We start from the raw sequence: 16,197 nt of genomic DNA, 5'->3' as shown, positions 1-16,197 counted from the left end.
TGGTTCCTAGTCAGATTCGTTAACCACTGCGCCATGACGGACTCCTATATTAAAGAAATTTAACCTAAAATGAAGGACATGCTGGTGATGGCTCTGCTCTACCCACCCTCTGATCCCATATTTGGAGAAAGGCTCTGACAAATTAGGGTCAAGGGGACTTTATTTATTTATAATTATTTTTTTTAGAGCTGCACCTGCAGCATATGGAGGTTCCCAGGCTAGGGTCTAATCGGAGCTGAAGCTGCTGGCCAATGCCACAGGCACAGCAATGATGAATATGAGCTGCGTCTGCGACCTACACCACAGCTCAGGGCAACGCCAGATCCTTAACCACTGAGCAAGGCCAGGAATTGAACCGGCATCCTCACGGATGCTAGTTGGGTTCGCTAACTGCCGAGCCACAACGGGAACTCCGAGGGGACTTTAAATGAAATATATTAGGGAACTGATTGTGGTTCAGGGATGTCTTAGAGGATATACAAGGGGTGTCTTTAAACACCCAAGAAGCTTTCAGAAGACTAGCATTTCTGTCTTTTGTAAGCAATGGGTAGAAACAGGGCCAGCATCTGGCAGAAGTTTCTAATGATTAGAAGTGTTTGCAGAGAGTAAAGGGTAATCAATGGCAACATCCTAGAAGTACGACCAACCTGACAGGATGTGATTAGGATGGAAAAAAAAGGAGAGCCTGCAAATAACTCCTAGAGCACCACACTTCTTCTGTCTTTCATACAGAGCTAGCAGGGCCAAACGTTCTTACATCACTGAACAAAGTCATTAAGTGGATCATATCAGAAACATGGGAGAGGAGTTCCTGTTTTGGCTCAGGGGTAAGCAATGCAACTGGTATCCATGAGGATGCGGATTCGATCCCTGGCCTCACTCAGTGGGTTAAGTATATGGCATTGCCCTGAGCTGTGGTCTAGGTCACAGATGCAGCTCGAATCCTGCATTGCTATTGCTGCGGCTATAGCATAGCCTGGGAACTTCCATATCCTGCACATGCAGCCCTAAAAAGCAAAAAAGAAAGAAAGAAAGAGAGAGAGAGAGAGAGAGAAAGAAAGAAAAAGAAAGAAAGAAAGAAAGAAAGAAAGAAAGAAAAAGAGAAAACATGGAAGAGAACCTTGCTTCATTCCACATTCCACCAGCAAGTGTGGTCAGCTCCAAGACACCATCATCGCCCCGCCCCTTTTTGCTAATCTCCCTGCTTCACTCTTGCCCATCCCCAATCTGCCTACCCTCAAAATCCAGGATAGAATAACATTAAAAATATACATCCTTCCCTTGCGTAAACCCCTCCGTGACTCTTCTACATTTAGTATTAAAATCCCAACTCCCCGACCATACCAAGATCCAACCCCACCTTCCCCGCTGACGTCATCGTCTACCAGCCTTTCCCTGGTGCTGTCTGCTCTACCCACATCAGTTCTACTTGTCTCTCAGTTTGCCAGACTGGCTCCGACTTCAGAGCCTTTGCACATACAGTTCGCTTTGCCTGAAATGCTCTTCCACCAGATCTTCGTACAGTCTCCTTCCTCTGTTTCAAGTCTGAGCTCAAACGTCCTCTCCCAGAAAAAATATTGCCTGATCACCGCTCACTCCCTACCCCGGCTCTCACTTGAGCCTGTTCGTCATCTTTCCTTTTGCCATCTGAGCCTCCCATCCATCCCCCCAAAACGTGAGCACTCTGAAAACACAGTGCACGCCTCTCCAGTGGCTGTTCCCAAAGCCTGTAGCAGGCAAGCCTCTTCCCCGGGGCCAGGTAAGGTCTAGCACAGGCTTGTGCATTTTTGTTTCAAATTCTGGACTCCTGGCCTGTTTTCCACAAGCACCGGCGACCAATCTGGCCCGTACCTTCTTCCAGCGGCTCCAGGCCCGTCCCATAGGTGACCAAGTCCTCGTCGCTGTCACTGTCCAGCGCCGCCATCCTGCTCTCTTCCGGGCCCCGCCCCTTCGCTACGGGGGCCTCAACGGCCCAAACACCTTCCGCTCTTTCTCCTCCGCGAACCAAACCGAAGTTCTAAACCACGCCAGGAGTGTCCCTGGCCTTGAATCTGAGCCTGGTAGTTCTCGATCGTGTTTTGTGGGAGGCAGACCCCTGCAGGAGTTGCCTCGGAGGCTTTGGCTGCCATGGCATCCCATCTGGCTTCACCGCGAATGTCAAGAAGAGGCACCTAGGGGAGTTCCCATTGTGGCTCAGCGGTTAACAAACCCGATTAGTATCCTTGAGGACGCGGGTTCAATCCCTAGCCTCGCTCGGTGGGTCGGGGATCTGGCATTGCCGTGAGCTGTGGTGTAAGTCGAAGACCCGGCTGGAATCCTGCGTTGCTGTGGCTGTGGTGTAGGCCGGCGGCTATAGCTCCAATTCGACCCCTAGCCTGGGAACTTTAATATGCTGTGGGTTCAGACCTAAAAAGACAAAAAAATAAAAATAAATAAATAAATAAATAGAAGAATCTGGTGTTGCCACAGCTGTTGGTGTCGGTCGCAGCTGTAGCCTCAGATTCAGTCTTTGCCTGGGAACTTATACATGCCACCAGCGTAGCCAGAAAAGAAAAAAAATGCTGATGGGGAATACCTCCAACACATGTTGTTAAATGAGCAAAACACAGGGGGTGAGACAAGGTGTGTAGGGTGCTTCCATTTATATCAAAAGAAAATGTAAATAGCCAAATGGATTGTGGCAATTACATCCACGATGTAGGGATGCAAGACATCCACAATATACTACAATATATCTCCAGTGAACTCCCCAAAGAAATTGGTAACACTGGTTGCCACTAATTAAAGGAAATCAGAGCAGGAGGTATACATGCATACAGCATTGTACTATTCGAATTTTTTTGTTTTGTTTTGTTTTGTTTTTTGTTTTTTAGGGCTGTACCCACAGCCTATGGAAGTTCCCAGGCTGGGGGGCAAATTGGAGCTGCAGCTGCCAGCATAGGAACACACAGTTTGTGGCAACACTGGATCTTTAACCCACTAAGTGAGGGTTCATGGACACTATGTTGGGTTCTTAACCCACCAAGGCACAATGGGAACTCCTCTTACAGCTTATAGCTACTAAAGAGGCAAGAAAAACTCAATAAATTTATTACTGAGAGTTTACTTAATTGGATACCTGACAATCACCAGCATTTGGTAAAGTAGTCAGAACTAACCTTTCTGATCCAGATCTTCAGGAGGAGAGATTGGATGCTTTCCCTGGAACCCTGGTCACAACATTTAACAGGAGCCTCTAAACAATTTTTTTAAAAACTGTGGAAGCTTAAACATCACATACCCTTCCTTCCTTCCTTCTTCTTTCTCTTCTCTTCTCAGTTGCACCTCCGGCATATGGAAGTTCCCAGGCTAGGGGTCAAAACTGAGCTAGGGGGCTGCACCACAGCCACAGCAATGCCAGATCCGAGCCGCGTCTGTGACCTACATCACAGCTCACAGCAACGCTGGATCCTTAACCCACAGAGCGAAGCCAGGGATTGAGCCTGTAACCTCATGGTTCCTAGTTGGATTCATTTCCGCTGCACCACGACGGGAACTCCTTCATCTGTAATTTACAATGAATTTTATTCACTTAAAGATTACCTTGTGATTTTCCAAGAGAGGATGCACATCAGGTTGCCCCCAAAGAAGCCAGTGTTCCTCTTGTCAACAAGCAGGTCTTAGGAGGTGGGACTTGCATTTTATTTGGAGAAACTGAGTGCCTGGATAGTCCACTGCTAGCCCCAGAAAGAAGGGAAAACAAGAGACTTCACAAAATTGTTGTTTGCAGTTGATATTTTAAACTTTGTCCATCTTAGAAATTCCCACTCAAAAGTTCCCATAATGAATCTGACTAGTATCCATGAGGATGCAAGCTCAATCCCTGACCTCGCTTAATGGGTTATCTAGCATTGGCGTGAGCTGTAGCATAGGTCACAGGCATGGCTTGGATCCTACGTTGCTGTGGCTATGGTGTAGGCCAGCAGCTACGGCTCCAATTGGGCTTCTAGCCTGGGTGCTTCCATTTGCAACACGTGTGACCCTAAAAAAGCCAAAAAAAAAAAAAAAAAAAAAAAAAAAAAAAAAAAGAGGAAAGAAAGAAAGAAGAAAAAAAAAGAAAAGAAATTCCCACTCAGTGACTCTTTTGTTTAGAAGCACTGTGGCTCATCAGCAGTTCTTGTGATACCCACCACCAACTGGGTTGACAAATAGGAGGTTAGATATTACTCTCCTGCTGGGTCAGCAGCAACAGCAGCAGCAGCTCTCATTTCCTAATCACAGCAGGATCAGAGATACGGGGTCAGGCCTGTGAGCCCCCTGCCAGGAGCCTTGAGAATGTCTAGGGAGGTCTGGTCCTGCATAGCCCCAAGGAATGACATCCAGATGCTTCATGTGGCCAGGAGATGCATGCTAGGAAGCACAGAGAAGTGCTTCTTTTCTTCTGAGGATGCCCGGGAACTCAGGGTAGGCTGGTGTGTCTTCAACACCCGGATTCGCTTCTTACTCTTTGTTTTTAAAATCTCATGAACCCCCCCTTCTTTTTTTTTTTTTTTTTAAGAAAAGGCAACGCTGGAGTTATGTCGTGGCTCAGTGGCTAACGAATCCAACTAGGAACCATGAGGTTGTGGGTTTGATCCCTGGCCTCGCTCAGTAGGCTAAGGATCCCATGCTGCTGTGGCTGTGGCTTAGGCCCTCGGCTACAGTTGCGATTAGATTGCTAGCCTGGGAACCTCCATATGCCGCGGGTGCGGCCCTAGAAAATACAAAAAAAAAAAAAAAAAAAAAAAAAAAAAAAAGAGAGAGAGAGAGAGAGAGAAAAGGTAACGCTTGGCTTACTTTGCAAGCACATTGTGTTGTGTTCTACCTGCCAAACGCAGCAGTAACTGCGCAAAGGTGTCCTCTGGTTGGGGGAGGGGGCAGAAACTGCCAGGCTGCGGCCAGGAGGGACGAGGCTCCGTGAGCTGGGAGGGGGCGGGAAGGGAAGGGGAGGGTCTTGGCTTAGGTACCCCAGTCCAGATTCTAGGTCTGCTAGGTTTCTACCTCCTGAGTCCACTGATCAGAGGCGGGTGGGCGAGAGGGAGAGGGCGAGAGAGGGAGAGGGAGGGAGGGAGAGAGAGGGAGCGAGAGCTCTGTCCTCAGGAGTCCCTCTTTGCCTCCTAAGCGATTCGCGTCTCTACCGTGCAGTTAGGCGCTTTATACACCGCTTTTGTTTATAATACCTTCGACCATCTGGAGAGAGGGTGATCCAGCCCATTTTGCAGTTGAGAAAACTGAGGTTAAGAAACCTGTTCAGGAGTTCCCATCGTGGTTCAGTGGGAACGAATCTGACTAGTAACCATGAGGACTCATGTTTGATCCCTGTCTTCACTCACTGGATTAAGGATCATTGCTCTGAGCTGTGGTGTAGGTTGCAGCCGCTGGCTCGGATCTGGCATTGCTGCAGTTGCGGCGTAGGCCGGTGGCTACAGCTCCCATTCCACCCCTAGCCTGGGAACCTCCATGTGACTCAGCTGGGACTCTTAAAAAAAAAAAAAAAAGTGTTCAAGGACATTCCTCGAAGTCTATTGGCCACTAAACCTTTTCTGCGGATCCCTCCTTGGGTGAACCTTTTCTCCTCGCTATTCGCAACCCCCAGCGGATCCTCCTAGTCTCTGCAGTGAGGGTGGGGGGACAGAGGCGTTGATCAATACGCCAACCCGCTTGCGCCACCCACCAAGGCCCTCGGTGGGGCAGCCAACTCTTCCTCAGCGTCCCAGACTCGCCTCGGGGTCCCTTCTGGCGTAAGTTGTTCCTGCCCACTCCACCCAAGGCCCAGCGCTCCGGCCGCACCCTCGACCTGCCTCGGGTCTAGTCACTGTCTCCACGGTGTGCGCGCTTCTCCGGTGAGAAGCCGGCGCTACGCCCACGCGCTGCATTTACTCCTACGGCTCCAGACGAAAGGTTGGGTTCCCACTCCCGCCCGCCCTTGCGCCGCGGGGCTGAGGCGGTAAAGACTACGCCTAGCTTAAGCCTCGAGGCTGAAAGAGGGCTAGCAACGCGCGGGGGGATCCTGCTCTAGCTGGTGACCGCCTCGCCTGGGGCGCCGGCTGCACGCAGCCAATCTGGCGCAGGGGCGGGTCCTGGGGCGTGGTCTCGGCGGGTCCCGCCCAGTCTCCGGGGCTCCAGGTCTGGCTTCAGGCAGTGCTGGAGGGGTGGCCGCGCGGGCGGGACGGGGGCGGGGCCAGGCTCCCTCTCAGGCCAGCGCGCCACAGAGCTTCAGTCCGTCCTGCGAGCCCGCGCCGCCAGCATGACTGACACGCTGCTGCCCGCGGCCCCCCAGCCGCTGGAGAAGGAGGGCGACGGCTACTTTCGGAAGGTGAGCGGCCTCGGGCAGGTTGGGAGTCTGCAGGCTCCAGACTTCTTTACCCCAGGCTGTGAAGCGGCTGAGGAGTGAGAGGCTGGGGTCGACGGGGTCGACCGGGCCGGGAGGGGGAGGGGGTGCAGGGGCCTGGGGCGCGTCGGGCGGAGGCTGGGGGTGAAGGGTGCGGCTGCGGTGTACCTGGCTGCCGAGTGCATGTGACTTCCGGGACTGAGGGGGCGCTGGGCCGCCTAGCACCTGCGCCGGCGGAGTAGGCGGCCAGGACGGGTGCTCGGGGTCTCCCCCGCTGGCTGGCCGGCCGGCGCGCCTTGGGAAGGGACGGATTCCCAATGCACTAGCGCCCTCGGTTTGGCGGCGCGTGGGGACCCGAGCGCAGCCTCCACTTGAGCGCTCGGTCCGGGCGGGAGCAGGGAAATGGAAACAGCAACTCAGGCAGGTTGGTCTTCCCCTTTTCTCCAGAATGCTTCCAAGGTTCGCTTCTTCGATTTTTTTAGAGGATGGGAGGGGTCCTTGGGCGTTGTCAGCCTTTCTGCCCGGAGTAGCCCAGGAGGGCGTGCGCACCGCAGACGTGGGGGCCGCGATCTCGCCCCCTCTCTACGCTAAAGCGGATTTATCCGATTGTTGGGGAGACCTGCGGGGAGTGCGGGCTCCGTGGGAGCTTGGCGCACAACGTGGCCTCCCGCCCTGAAGGTAACAGTTCGCAGCTCAGTCCCTCAAAAGCAATCCCAACCCAACCTACTTGCCCACAGGTGGCAAGGCTTGGGCTGCAAGGTGCTTTTGAGCCGGCAGTCACGGGGACACCTTCCAGCTTCTTTCTTGTCCGTCCCCATGAGTCTAAAAATAGCTTTTGGCGCTTGGCCAGATTTGACTGGGTGGGTTGAGAAACTGTTTTTTATAACGTTTATGACCGAAGGCAGAGGGCGTAATTATAAACAGGGCAGTGAAACTGTTTCCCACAGAACCATCAATTCTTAATTGTTCCAAACCTAATGATCCAGTCAGTGAATGCTCTTGGCATCTTCCTCCTGCTCCCCTGACGCTGCCTTTGGGCCTTTGCTCTCTGGTGAAGAGGAGAAGGCCCCAGGGGATGGCAGGAAGGGAAATGGCAAACAGGTGAGGAGAGAGTTGGAAAAAATTCTTTTTGGTTAAATTTGCTTTTAGCATTAAAAAAAAATGTAGTTTTAGAATGTATTTAAGTTAAAAGATGTCATCACGGAATTACAGGATTATAACTTCTAATTATGTGTGGCATTTGGTACAGAGGATCACAGGCCATGGAATTGCAGAAGGAGGCCAGGCCTGGGAATCCCTAGGTCTCAGTTCTAGAGCCTCAGCCTGACTGCCACCCCCACCAAATTGCTGTGTAGCCTCCAGCAAGTTGCTGCCTCTCTTCTAGGATTGATTTCCTCCCCCAGCTGTTTGCCCTCTGAACAGGTGGAGGTCTGGACCTACAGCAGCATCTGGGGAAAAATGATAGAGGGAGAGGCAGGAGGGATAGTGAACCCCTGTGAGGTTTATGTCTTCCAGAACAGGTTTTCCCAAGGGGTGTGTGTGTGCATAAGAAAGAGTGGATGGCAAGGGAGCGGGGAAAGCTTTCCGGGCTGACTGTTTCTCAGGTGCAGTTTCTCTGCTGGTAGAAAAGAGAATTATGGGTGCAAAGTAAGATGAATCACTGGTTTGCAATCAGAAGCATCTCTTTTGAAAATGAGACCTGGTCATGTTCACCGTTCTCGTTGCCCTCCTCGAAAGAATGCTCTTTGTACGCGGCTAATAAAAGGTGACGATGTGGAACCTTACCCGATGTGTGATCTGAGCCAGTTTGTCCTACAACAAATGCTCCTTGAATGAAACGTGCATTTTACAGGTGAGGAAGAGGAGGAAGGGCACTTCTAGTGGAGGGAACAGCTTGGGTGAAGGCACGAGAATGTGAGCACTTGTGAGTGAGCCCTCTAGGCCGTGGAGGTGTAAGTGGAAATTAGGATATTTGGGGGTCCTGCATCCTGGATGCATGGAAAGGGGAACCGAGGGATCTATCGAAGTGTTTCATGCAGGACCAGACATGTGAGATTTATGTTACAGAAAGACCACTTTGAAAGCTGAATGGTCTGTAGGTGAGGGATGGGGGAGAAGCAATGGTGGAGCCAGGCAGGGAGGAGCAGGGAGGGTTAATTCTGATCCTCTCTGTCCTACGCTGATACGGACTACTAAAGACTTGTCAGTCAGTTTCGTAAAGTACCATGTGAACACAGCCTCACCAGCCCATCCTTTCCACTGACCTGCATCCCTAACTCAAACCGGGGCTCCAGACTGGAGGTAGGGAGGGTGGAATGATGAGGGCCTGAGCAAAGGCGATATCAGCAGGGACGGGAAGAACTAATGGACAAGCTATGGTGTGAAGGTGCTGCTGATGGGAGTCCTACTAAACGTCCACTTTCAGTGTCTGGGTGGATGATCAGGTGCCTCACGGTGGTGGGGGAGCCAGGAGGCTGATGGAGGGGCAGTGGACTTGAGGCCCTCAAGAGACATCTGAGTAGTGGTCCCGGCGGGGGGAGTCCACTCCATGGACTTGGCAGCCACGAGAGTACCCAAGCTGGAGATGAGGCCGTGGGGGACACCAGTGTGGGAGGCAGGTGGGATATTGCGAAAAAGGACAGGACAGAAGGGAATAATTCCTGCACCTAAGGGATAGGCAGAAAGATGAGAAACAAGCCCAGAGGGTGACAGGGTCAAGACAGCTGAGAGAAGAGAGCCTTTTTAAGTGGAGAGATGAAGTTGACAAGTCAAAAGAGCCCTGGAAAATACTGGATTTCGTCTTTTAGGGAGTTGTTGGTAAATGAGTGCGTGGAGAATTGGGGGCATGGGAGTTCCTGTCGTGGCTCAGTGGTTAACGAATCCGACTAGGAACCATGAGGTTGCGGGTTCGATCCCTGGCCTTGTTCAGTGGGTCAAGGATCCGGTGTTGCCGTGAGCTGTGGTGTAGGTTGCAGACTCGGCTTGGATCCAGCGTTGCTGTGGCTCTGGTGTAGGCAGGTGGCTACAGCTCTGATTCGACCCCTAGCCTGGGAACCTACATATGCCGCGGGAGCAGTCCAAGGAATGGCAAAAAGACAAAAAAAAAAAAAAGAAAAAAAAGAGAATTGGGGGCAAAAGTCAGTATGATGGAGTACAGGTGGGAGAAGGGCGGGGAAAGTAGTTGCTGGAGGTAGAGGTGAGAGAAGGCAGTTTGTTTGAAATGAGGAGGAAGTCTAGAGCCTTTTTTTTGGCTGCACCCCACAGCATGCGGAAGTTCCAAGGCCAGAATTGAACCTGCAGTAACCAGAGCCACAGCAGTGACAATGTCAGATCCTTAACCTGCTGAGTCACCAGGAATCTCCCTCTAGAGCCTTTTTAAAACTGAAAGTGAAGACATGAGGATAGGGTGGTGTTTGAAGACTCAAGGGAGCCAGAGCAGCCCTGGAGAAGTCCCAGGAGGTGAGGATTGGAAACAGCTGGGGCACATGTTGGATGTGCCAGCAGGAACAGTAAGTGAGGACCTCAAGCCTGGAGATAGAGTCAGGGCATCATACAGTTGCCCCCAAGGCAGACCCCTACCCGCCCCGCCCCATCCTGTCTTGAGGTATTTTATGCACACTTAGAGGACCGAATTAATTTCCACTAAAGTGAAACTTCTTCAATCTCCTTCTCTTTATCCTACCTTCCCTCCCCTTCCTCTTTCCTTGAACGTGCCATTCTGCTGGGTTCATTCAGAAAGTGTTTCGTTGTGTGACAGCTTAGCCTGACTGCTGTTGAGTTTGGGGGTACACTTGGCCCGAACTTGTAATGGCTTTTGTGGCAGTTCATAGCAAGCATCATTTCTTGGGGTGCTCAGGCCGTGCTTGAATAGAATCAGCTTCTTTGCTTTAGTCCAGATAGCAAAAAGTGGGGAGCTCATGGTCTTTATTTAGAGCTTCAAGTCTGTTTTGTGCAACTTGCTCACAAAATGAAGACTAATGGGCCCAGAAGTCCACTCGCCGATTGTTCCTGGGCCCTGAATGTGTGAGACGGATCATTGGCAGAGAGGGAGACCCCCTGGCTAGTCAGGGTCTTCTTGGTCTTGTGTACAGAGTCTGAGGACATGGACTCTGTGTGGCCCGAGGTTGAGTGTGGACACCCCCAACACAGACCCTGGCCTCCTGGGCTAGCAGTTTCGGGGTCTCTGAATTAAAAACAAAGAAACGAAAAATAGAGAATATTTTCTGGTATGTCACAATATGTTTCTTTTCTGGGTTCTCAATTTTTTCTTTCTTTACATGAATCTGCTTCAGTAGAGGTACAGTTCTATAAGAATAATTAAATAAATTCTTTCTTAAATGAATGACCAGTGCAATTGGGGCTTTTCCCAAAATCTTTTCCACTTTGGCCTCACCTGCTGCATGTGGAAATTCCCAGGCCAGGGATCAAACCCACGCCACAGCAGTGACCCAAACCATTCCAGTGACAACACCAGAAAATTAACCTGCTGAGCTACACGGGAACTCCATCCCAAACAAATTTTTATGCTTATCCTAGTGCAAATCTTGGAAGAATGTGTGTTCTGGCCTGTAGTTAAGACAGAGTAATACACGTTTCCAAGACGCTGCATCCTGAGAGCTGGTCACGTCTCTGGGGCTATTGTCCTAAAACCTACAGGAAAACCTTGGCCAAGAGAAAACCAGGTGGAGAAAAACTAAAGAAAGCTGTTCCCCAGGGCTGTCAAAAGAGCCTAAATGAAAGGTTTTAGCAGCTTGTGGAAGAAGAGAGTCGGTACACAGTGCAGCCTTGTGAGACCTTATCTCTGCCTCTTCATCCTCTGGGAACACTAATGGCCTGAAATGAATTTAGCTCCATTGTTTTTACTCAAGAGCTGGAGGAGAAATTTGTTTCTTGTTCACAGAAACCTCCAGGCTGGACAGGGCCCCAGAGTTCACAGTGTCCTGGTTTATGGTCGCTGTTTACTCTGGATTTCCTTGAGACTGCAGCAGAGAAGGAAGGAGGAGGACTTTTTTTTTTTTTTTTTTTTTTAACCCTAGAAGCTCTTCTTAGGTCCCCTGCACCATTGATCTTAGTGGGGTGTAGTTTCATGTTAGACACGTGTGTGCGTTGTCTATAAGCACACGTGTGGGGGCTGGGCTGAGTCCGAAGAAGCACAGTTTGGGTCGTGGGGGCTCGTCCGCTCCATCTTATTGGGTAGTGATGTTGTCCATCCAGGTGTTTGGGCCTCTCCCCTTGGAGCCTTGAATCCTTTTCTCAGGTTGGGGGGGGGGTGGTCTAGGGAGGAGGAGCGGTGTAAAGGCTTATGATACTGCCTTCTCCCTTTTCCCAGCCCTTCCCCACCACGGTCTGGGCCAGATCCTCAAGGCCAGGCTGGATCCAGGCTGATCATGGCCTTGGTGAGGGTTTGCAAGGGTGCACGCCAGCAGCCGAGAGGGCGCGGTGGACAAACACTTCCCCACATTGCGGAATCCTGCCCAGGAAGGGGTCCCCTGGCAGAAACAGAACTTTCAGGTGACTCAGAGGAGAGTCAGCTTGATGAGCTGTAACACTGTAAATGTCCCTTGTCTCCTGGGGCCATTTGGACGGATTCCAAGACACCACCTGATGATACAGGGCATTGGCTTTAGCCTGATCACCACTTCCTCCTTTGGCTCAGGTACTAGTGTCTCGTGACACATAGGCTGAATTGGAGGTGGCCGCAGAGGACAGTGGAACTGCAGGTGCAGCTCAGCCAGACTGGGTGTCAGACACAGTGGCAGAGCGGGCAGCAAGGGCTGTCAGCTGGGTCAAGGTCTGCCACCTGCAGTGCCAGAAAGACGGAACGATGCTGGTCCTTCTGGCCCTGTTAGTCAGGCCCATGGAGTTCCCCTATGACCGTATGCCTTAGAAAAATCCCATTTTATCTGGACTCTAAGAGGAGAAAAGGGCACAAAAAACTACAAAATGTGCAGCTTCAGAAGTAGGGTTTTTTTTTTCTCCCTCCAATATTACTGTATTAGAAAAGTAATATAGGAATTCCCTGGTGGCTCAGTAGGTTAAGGATCCAGTGTTGTCACTGCTGTTGCTGCAGGTTGTTGGTGTGGCAAGGGTTCTAGCCCTGGCCTAGGAACCTTTTTTTTTTTTTTTTTTTCTCCTCTTTTTGGGGCTGCACGCATGGCACATGGAGGTTCCCAGGCTAGGGGTTGAATACCACAGCAACGCCAGATCTGAGCCGCGTCTGCAACCTGCACCACAGTTCACAACACCAGGTCCTTAACCCACTGAGCAAGGCCAGGGATCAAACCTGAGTCCTCATGGATCCTCAGCAGATTCATTTTGGCCCAGGAACTTCTGCGTGCCACAGATGCAGCCAAAAAAAGTAATATACATTGTTATTAAAAAAGGTAATTATAAAAGTGTACAATATCACACACATGTACCTCCAGATGAGGACTGTAAGCTATTGGTGCAGACCTCCTACCAGTTGAAATTAACAGGTCATTCATTGAGTCTGCAAATAAATAGGACTCTTGGAAATTTTGTTGATTGTAAATCTTTTTTATTCTTTCAACATGCTGGAAAATAACTGTGAGTGGTCATACTTTGTACACACAGGAGGTGCCTACACGGATTTGTACAAGTGATTGAAGGAGTCTCTGGTTGAACGATTATGGCTAAGTGCTGATTCCTCTTGTGACCCCCTGCCCCCATGCGAATGGAGGAGCATGCCAGAGGGAGGCACCTGGCAGAGACCCTGGAAGAGCAGGGGGCCTCTTTACAATTGCCAGATTCACATTTTGATTTTTACGGATGCAGAAAAACTAGATTCTGTCCATCCAAACTGCCCCGAATCTCTAGGGTGGTGAAAAGTTAAATTAGACGTATGCGTGTATTGTAGGGTATTACATGCTATTTCTGTGCTTTTTGGTTGACAGCTTCTGGCTAACTCATAAACAATTCTGTTTCCCAAAGCTTGGTGGTTGAGTGAAGGATTGCATAACTATGAAGGAGTGAGAAAGGAAGAGAAAAAATATCTTTGTGCTAGAGAAGCAGCAAAAAGCACCTACTCTTCCGTGCCCTGTGTGAGGGTCTCTAGCCTGGAGATCCCACGTGGTTGCCCCTCCTCACTCGGTCTTACTCCTGACCTGGAGACCCCAGGTTCACACTGTGCCCTCGGTTTGCTGGAAACACATCTACGTGTGTGAGCTTTATCTTTGGCTGTGTGCAGGAAGGGCTTCACTGGTCGGGGGGAGCCTGGCACCAGGCACAGCCTAGAGCGGGGCCCCTTTTGGGGAGGAAAGACGGCTCGTTTCCCTCGTGTCTGCCTTCCCACTGTCAGGCTCTGGATGTGTAGGTTGCTTGTACTGTCCTTTCTTCCAAATCCACGGCCTTGGGTTTTTGCCTACATGTTGCTCTTAAATACAGGTATTTATTTCCTAGCTGAACAACTTGACCGTACACTAAGGGCATGCGAGTAGGTGAACTCATTCTAGTTTAGGACTTGCAGTTACCATAAAATCTAATCCCAAATGGTGGAGTTCTCTTGTGGCACAGTGGGTTAAGATCCCGTGTTATTGCTTCTCTGGCTCCAGTCACTGCTGTGGTGCAGGTTCTATCCCTGGCCCAGGAACTTCTGAATGCTGCGGGTGTGGCCAAAAAAAAAAAAAAGGAAAAAAATCCAAAATGGTTTGGGCAGATAGACACACTGTGGTATGTTCCTATGATGGAGTCCTACTCAGCAATTAAAAGGGGCAAATCCCTGATAAGATTCATCATGTGGATGAATCTCAAAGCTTACTGTGGAACAAAATAAGCCAGACGCAAAAGAATACACACCATATGATTCCATTTATGTGAAGTTCTAGAACAGGCAAAAGCCTTTGGTGATAGAAACCAGAATCTTCGTGGTATTTGGGGTGTGATTGGAATAGCAGTTACACAGGTATATATACTTGTCCAAACTCATTGAACTATGTACTTAAAAACCTATGTATTTTATTATATGTAAATTAGACTTCATTTTTTTGTTTTGTTTTGTTTTGTTTTTGGTCTTTTTAGGCCTGCACCCATGGCATATGAAGGTTCGTTCCCAGGCTAGGGGTTGTTGAATTGGAGCTGTAGCCTCCAGCCCACACCACAGCCACAGCAATGCTGGATCCAAGCCTTGTCTGACCTACACCACAGCTCAGGCAACATGGGATCCTTAACCCACCGAGTGAGGCCAGGGATCAGACCTGTGTCCTCACGGATACTAGTCAAATTTGTTTCCACTGAGCCACAATGGGAACTCCCTATACATCAGTTTTTTTAAAATGACTTAGGCAAGAAAAGGAATGCATTTGGCTCCTATAACTGAGAAGTCCAGAGGAATGGCTTCAGGCCTGGCTTGATCTAGGGCTCAAACGCTACCACTAGAACTCAGTTTCTCAGCTGCTCCCCTGGGGTGGCTTGATTTTTGGGAAAGACACTCTCCCAATGTGATAATGGGATTGTAACTGCTCAGCCTCACATCTGCTGAGGTTCAAGGCCGATGGGGGAGAAATGAAGGCCTCTCTCCTGATGGGCTCTGGTTGTCCTATGTCAGGTGCTCCCCCTGAATCAATCTCAGGGCTGGGGCCTTTGGTTTCCAACTGGCTGGTGAGTCAGATGTTTTCCCCTTGGAAAGGAAGTATGAGAACACAGATTTACCATTCCCTACTGCTGTGGTCTATAAGGTGGGAGAATGGGACAGTGGGTCACTGTGGCTGGAAGATGTACAGTCATGTTGGGATGCCCTCAGCCAGGAAACACGTAAGGGTGTCTAGAGGTTGGCAGGCAAGCCACAAATTCCTGCTGCTCAGGGGAGTCTCAGAGCAGCAGGAAGGACACGGGCCAACTTCCGCTCCCACCCTTACGGCTTGTAGCATCTTGAGTAGCTAACATATCTTCCAGGCCTCAGCATTGTGGGCTTGGAGATGCTCGATGCTCTTCAACTAAGCTAGTGAGGGAGCTGAGCTCACACTCAATACTTGCTTTTCCATATGAAGGTTCCCGGGTTAGAGGTCGAATGGGAGCTGCAGCTGCCAGCCTATGCCTCAGCCACAGCAACACAGGATCCAAGCTGCATCTGTGACCTACACCGCAGCTGATGGCAGCACCAGATCCTTAACCCACTGAGCGAGGCCAGGGCTCCAACCTGCAACCTCATGGTTGGATTTGTTTCCACTGTGCCACAACGGGAACTCCCAGTACTTGCTTTTCTTTCTTTCTTTCTTTTTTTTGGTGTCTTTTGTCTTTTGAGGGCTGCACCTGCGGCATATGGAGGTTCCCAGGTTAGGGGTCTAATTGGAGCTGTAGCTGCTGGCCTACACCACAGCCACAGCAATGCCAGATCCAAGCCATGTCTGCAACCTACACCAAAGCTCACAGCAACGCCGGATCCTTAACCCACTGAGTGAAGCCAGGGATTGAACCCTCAACCTCCTGGTTCCTAGTCAGATTCACTTCTGCTGCACCATGACGGGAACTTCAGTACTTGCTTTTCTTGATGATGGCAAATGCACCACCTTTCCACATATTGAGACAGATGCCAGTGCCCAAACCTTAGTCTGTGTAGGGAACCGACAGATTCCATGTAGTGGATGGGTTCAACTTCACCATAGGACTTGTGGACAGTGACCCTAGAGGCCAAGACAGTTCATTTGTTCCCCCCCACACACTCCCTTCCTGGTTCCCAGGCCAGGCAGGCGTGACATGCATAGGTCCCGGGCACAAACCCTCAGTCCAGTTTTGGAGCAGCTCTGAATCCTGTTGTGAACCAATTAAGAACTAAGGCCTGAGAGTTCTCTTTGTGGCTCAGCGGATTAAGAACCCTACTAGTATCCACAAGG

General features: G+C 50.4%; 2 protein-coding genes across 7 annotated transcripts in view; one reads left to right on the top strand and one right to left on the bottom strand.

The window, feature by feature from the left end:
- Positions 1-1,939, bottom strand: part of GPATCH1 (G-patch domain containing 1) — a 46,304-nt gene extending 44,365 nt beyond the window's left edge. For all 5 annotated transcript variants that reach the window (XR_014805992.1, XR_014805993.1, XR_014805994.1 and 2 more), the window contains exon 1: positions 1,852-1,939. Coding sequence is in view for 2 of the 5 variants with exons in the window: in XM_021094288.2 (XP_020949947.2) it covers positions 1,852-1,924 (73 nt within the window). In the remaining 3 variants the exon portion in view is untranslated. The remainder of the gene's footprint in view (positions 1-1,851) is intronic.
- A 4,297-nt stretch (positions 1,940-6,236) lies between these two features.
- RHPN2 (rhophilin Rho GTPase binding protein 2) overlaps positions 6,237-16,197 on the top strand; it is a 70,692-nt gene continuing 60,731 nt past the window's right edge. The window contains exon 1 of one of the 2 annotated variants that reach the window (XM_021094286.2): positions 6,237-6,334. In XM_021094286.2, the coding sequence (XP_020949945.1) occupies positions 6,266-6,334 (69 nt within the window). In that variant the 5' untranslated portion in view covers positions 6,237-6,265. Of the gene's footprint in view, positions 6,335-6,467; positions 6,774-16,197 lie in introns of those variants that run through there. The other variant, XM_084960396.1, reaches the window with a different exon arrangement.

Source organism: Sus scrofa, chromosome 6, assembly GCF_054392235.1.
Source record: "Sus scrofa isolate SSC_HxYL_T2T_F1_AM1 chromosome 6, Sscrofa_HxYL_maternal_Yorkshire_Landrace_v2.0, whole genome shotgun sequence".
Classification (NCBI taxonomy): Eukaryota; Metazoa; Chordata; class Mammalia; order Artiodactyla; family Suidae; genus Sus; species Sus scrofa.
This window is presented reverse-complemented; position numbering and strand designations above follow the sequence as displayed.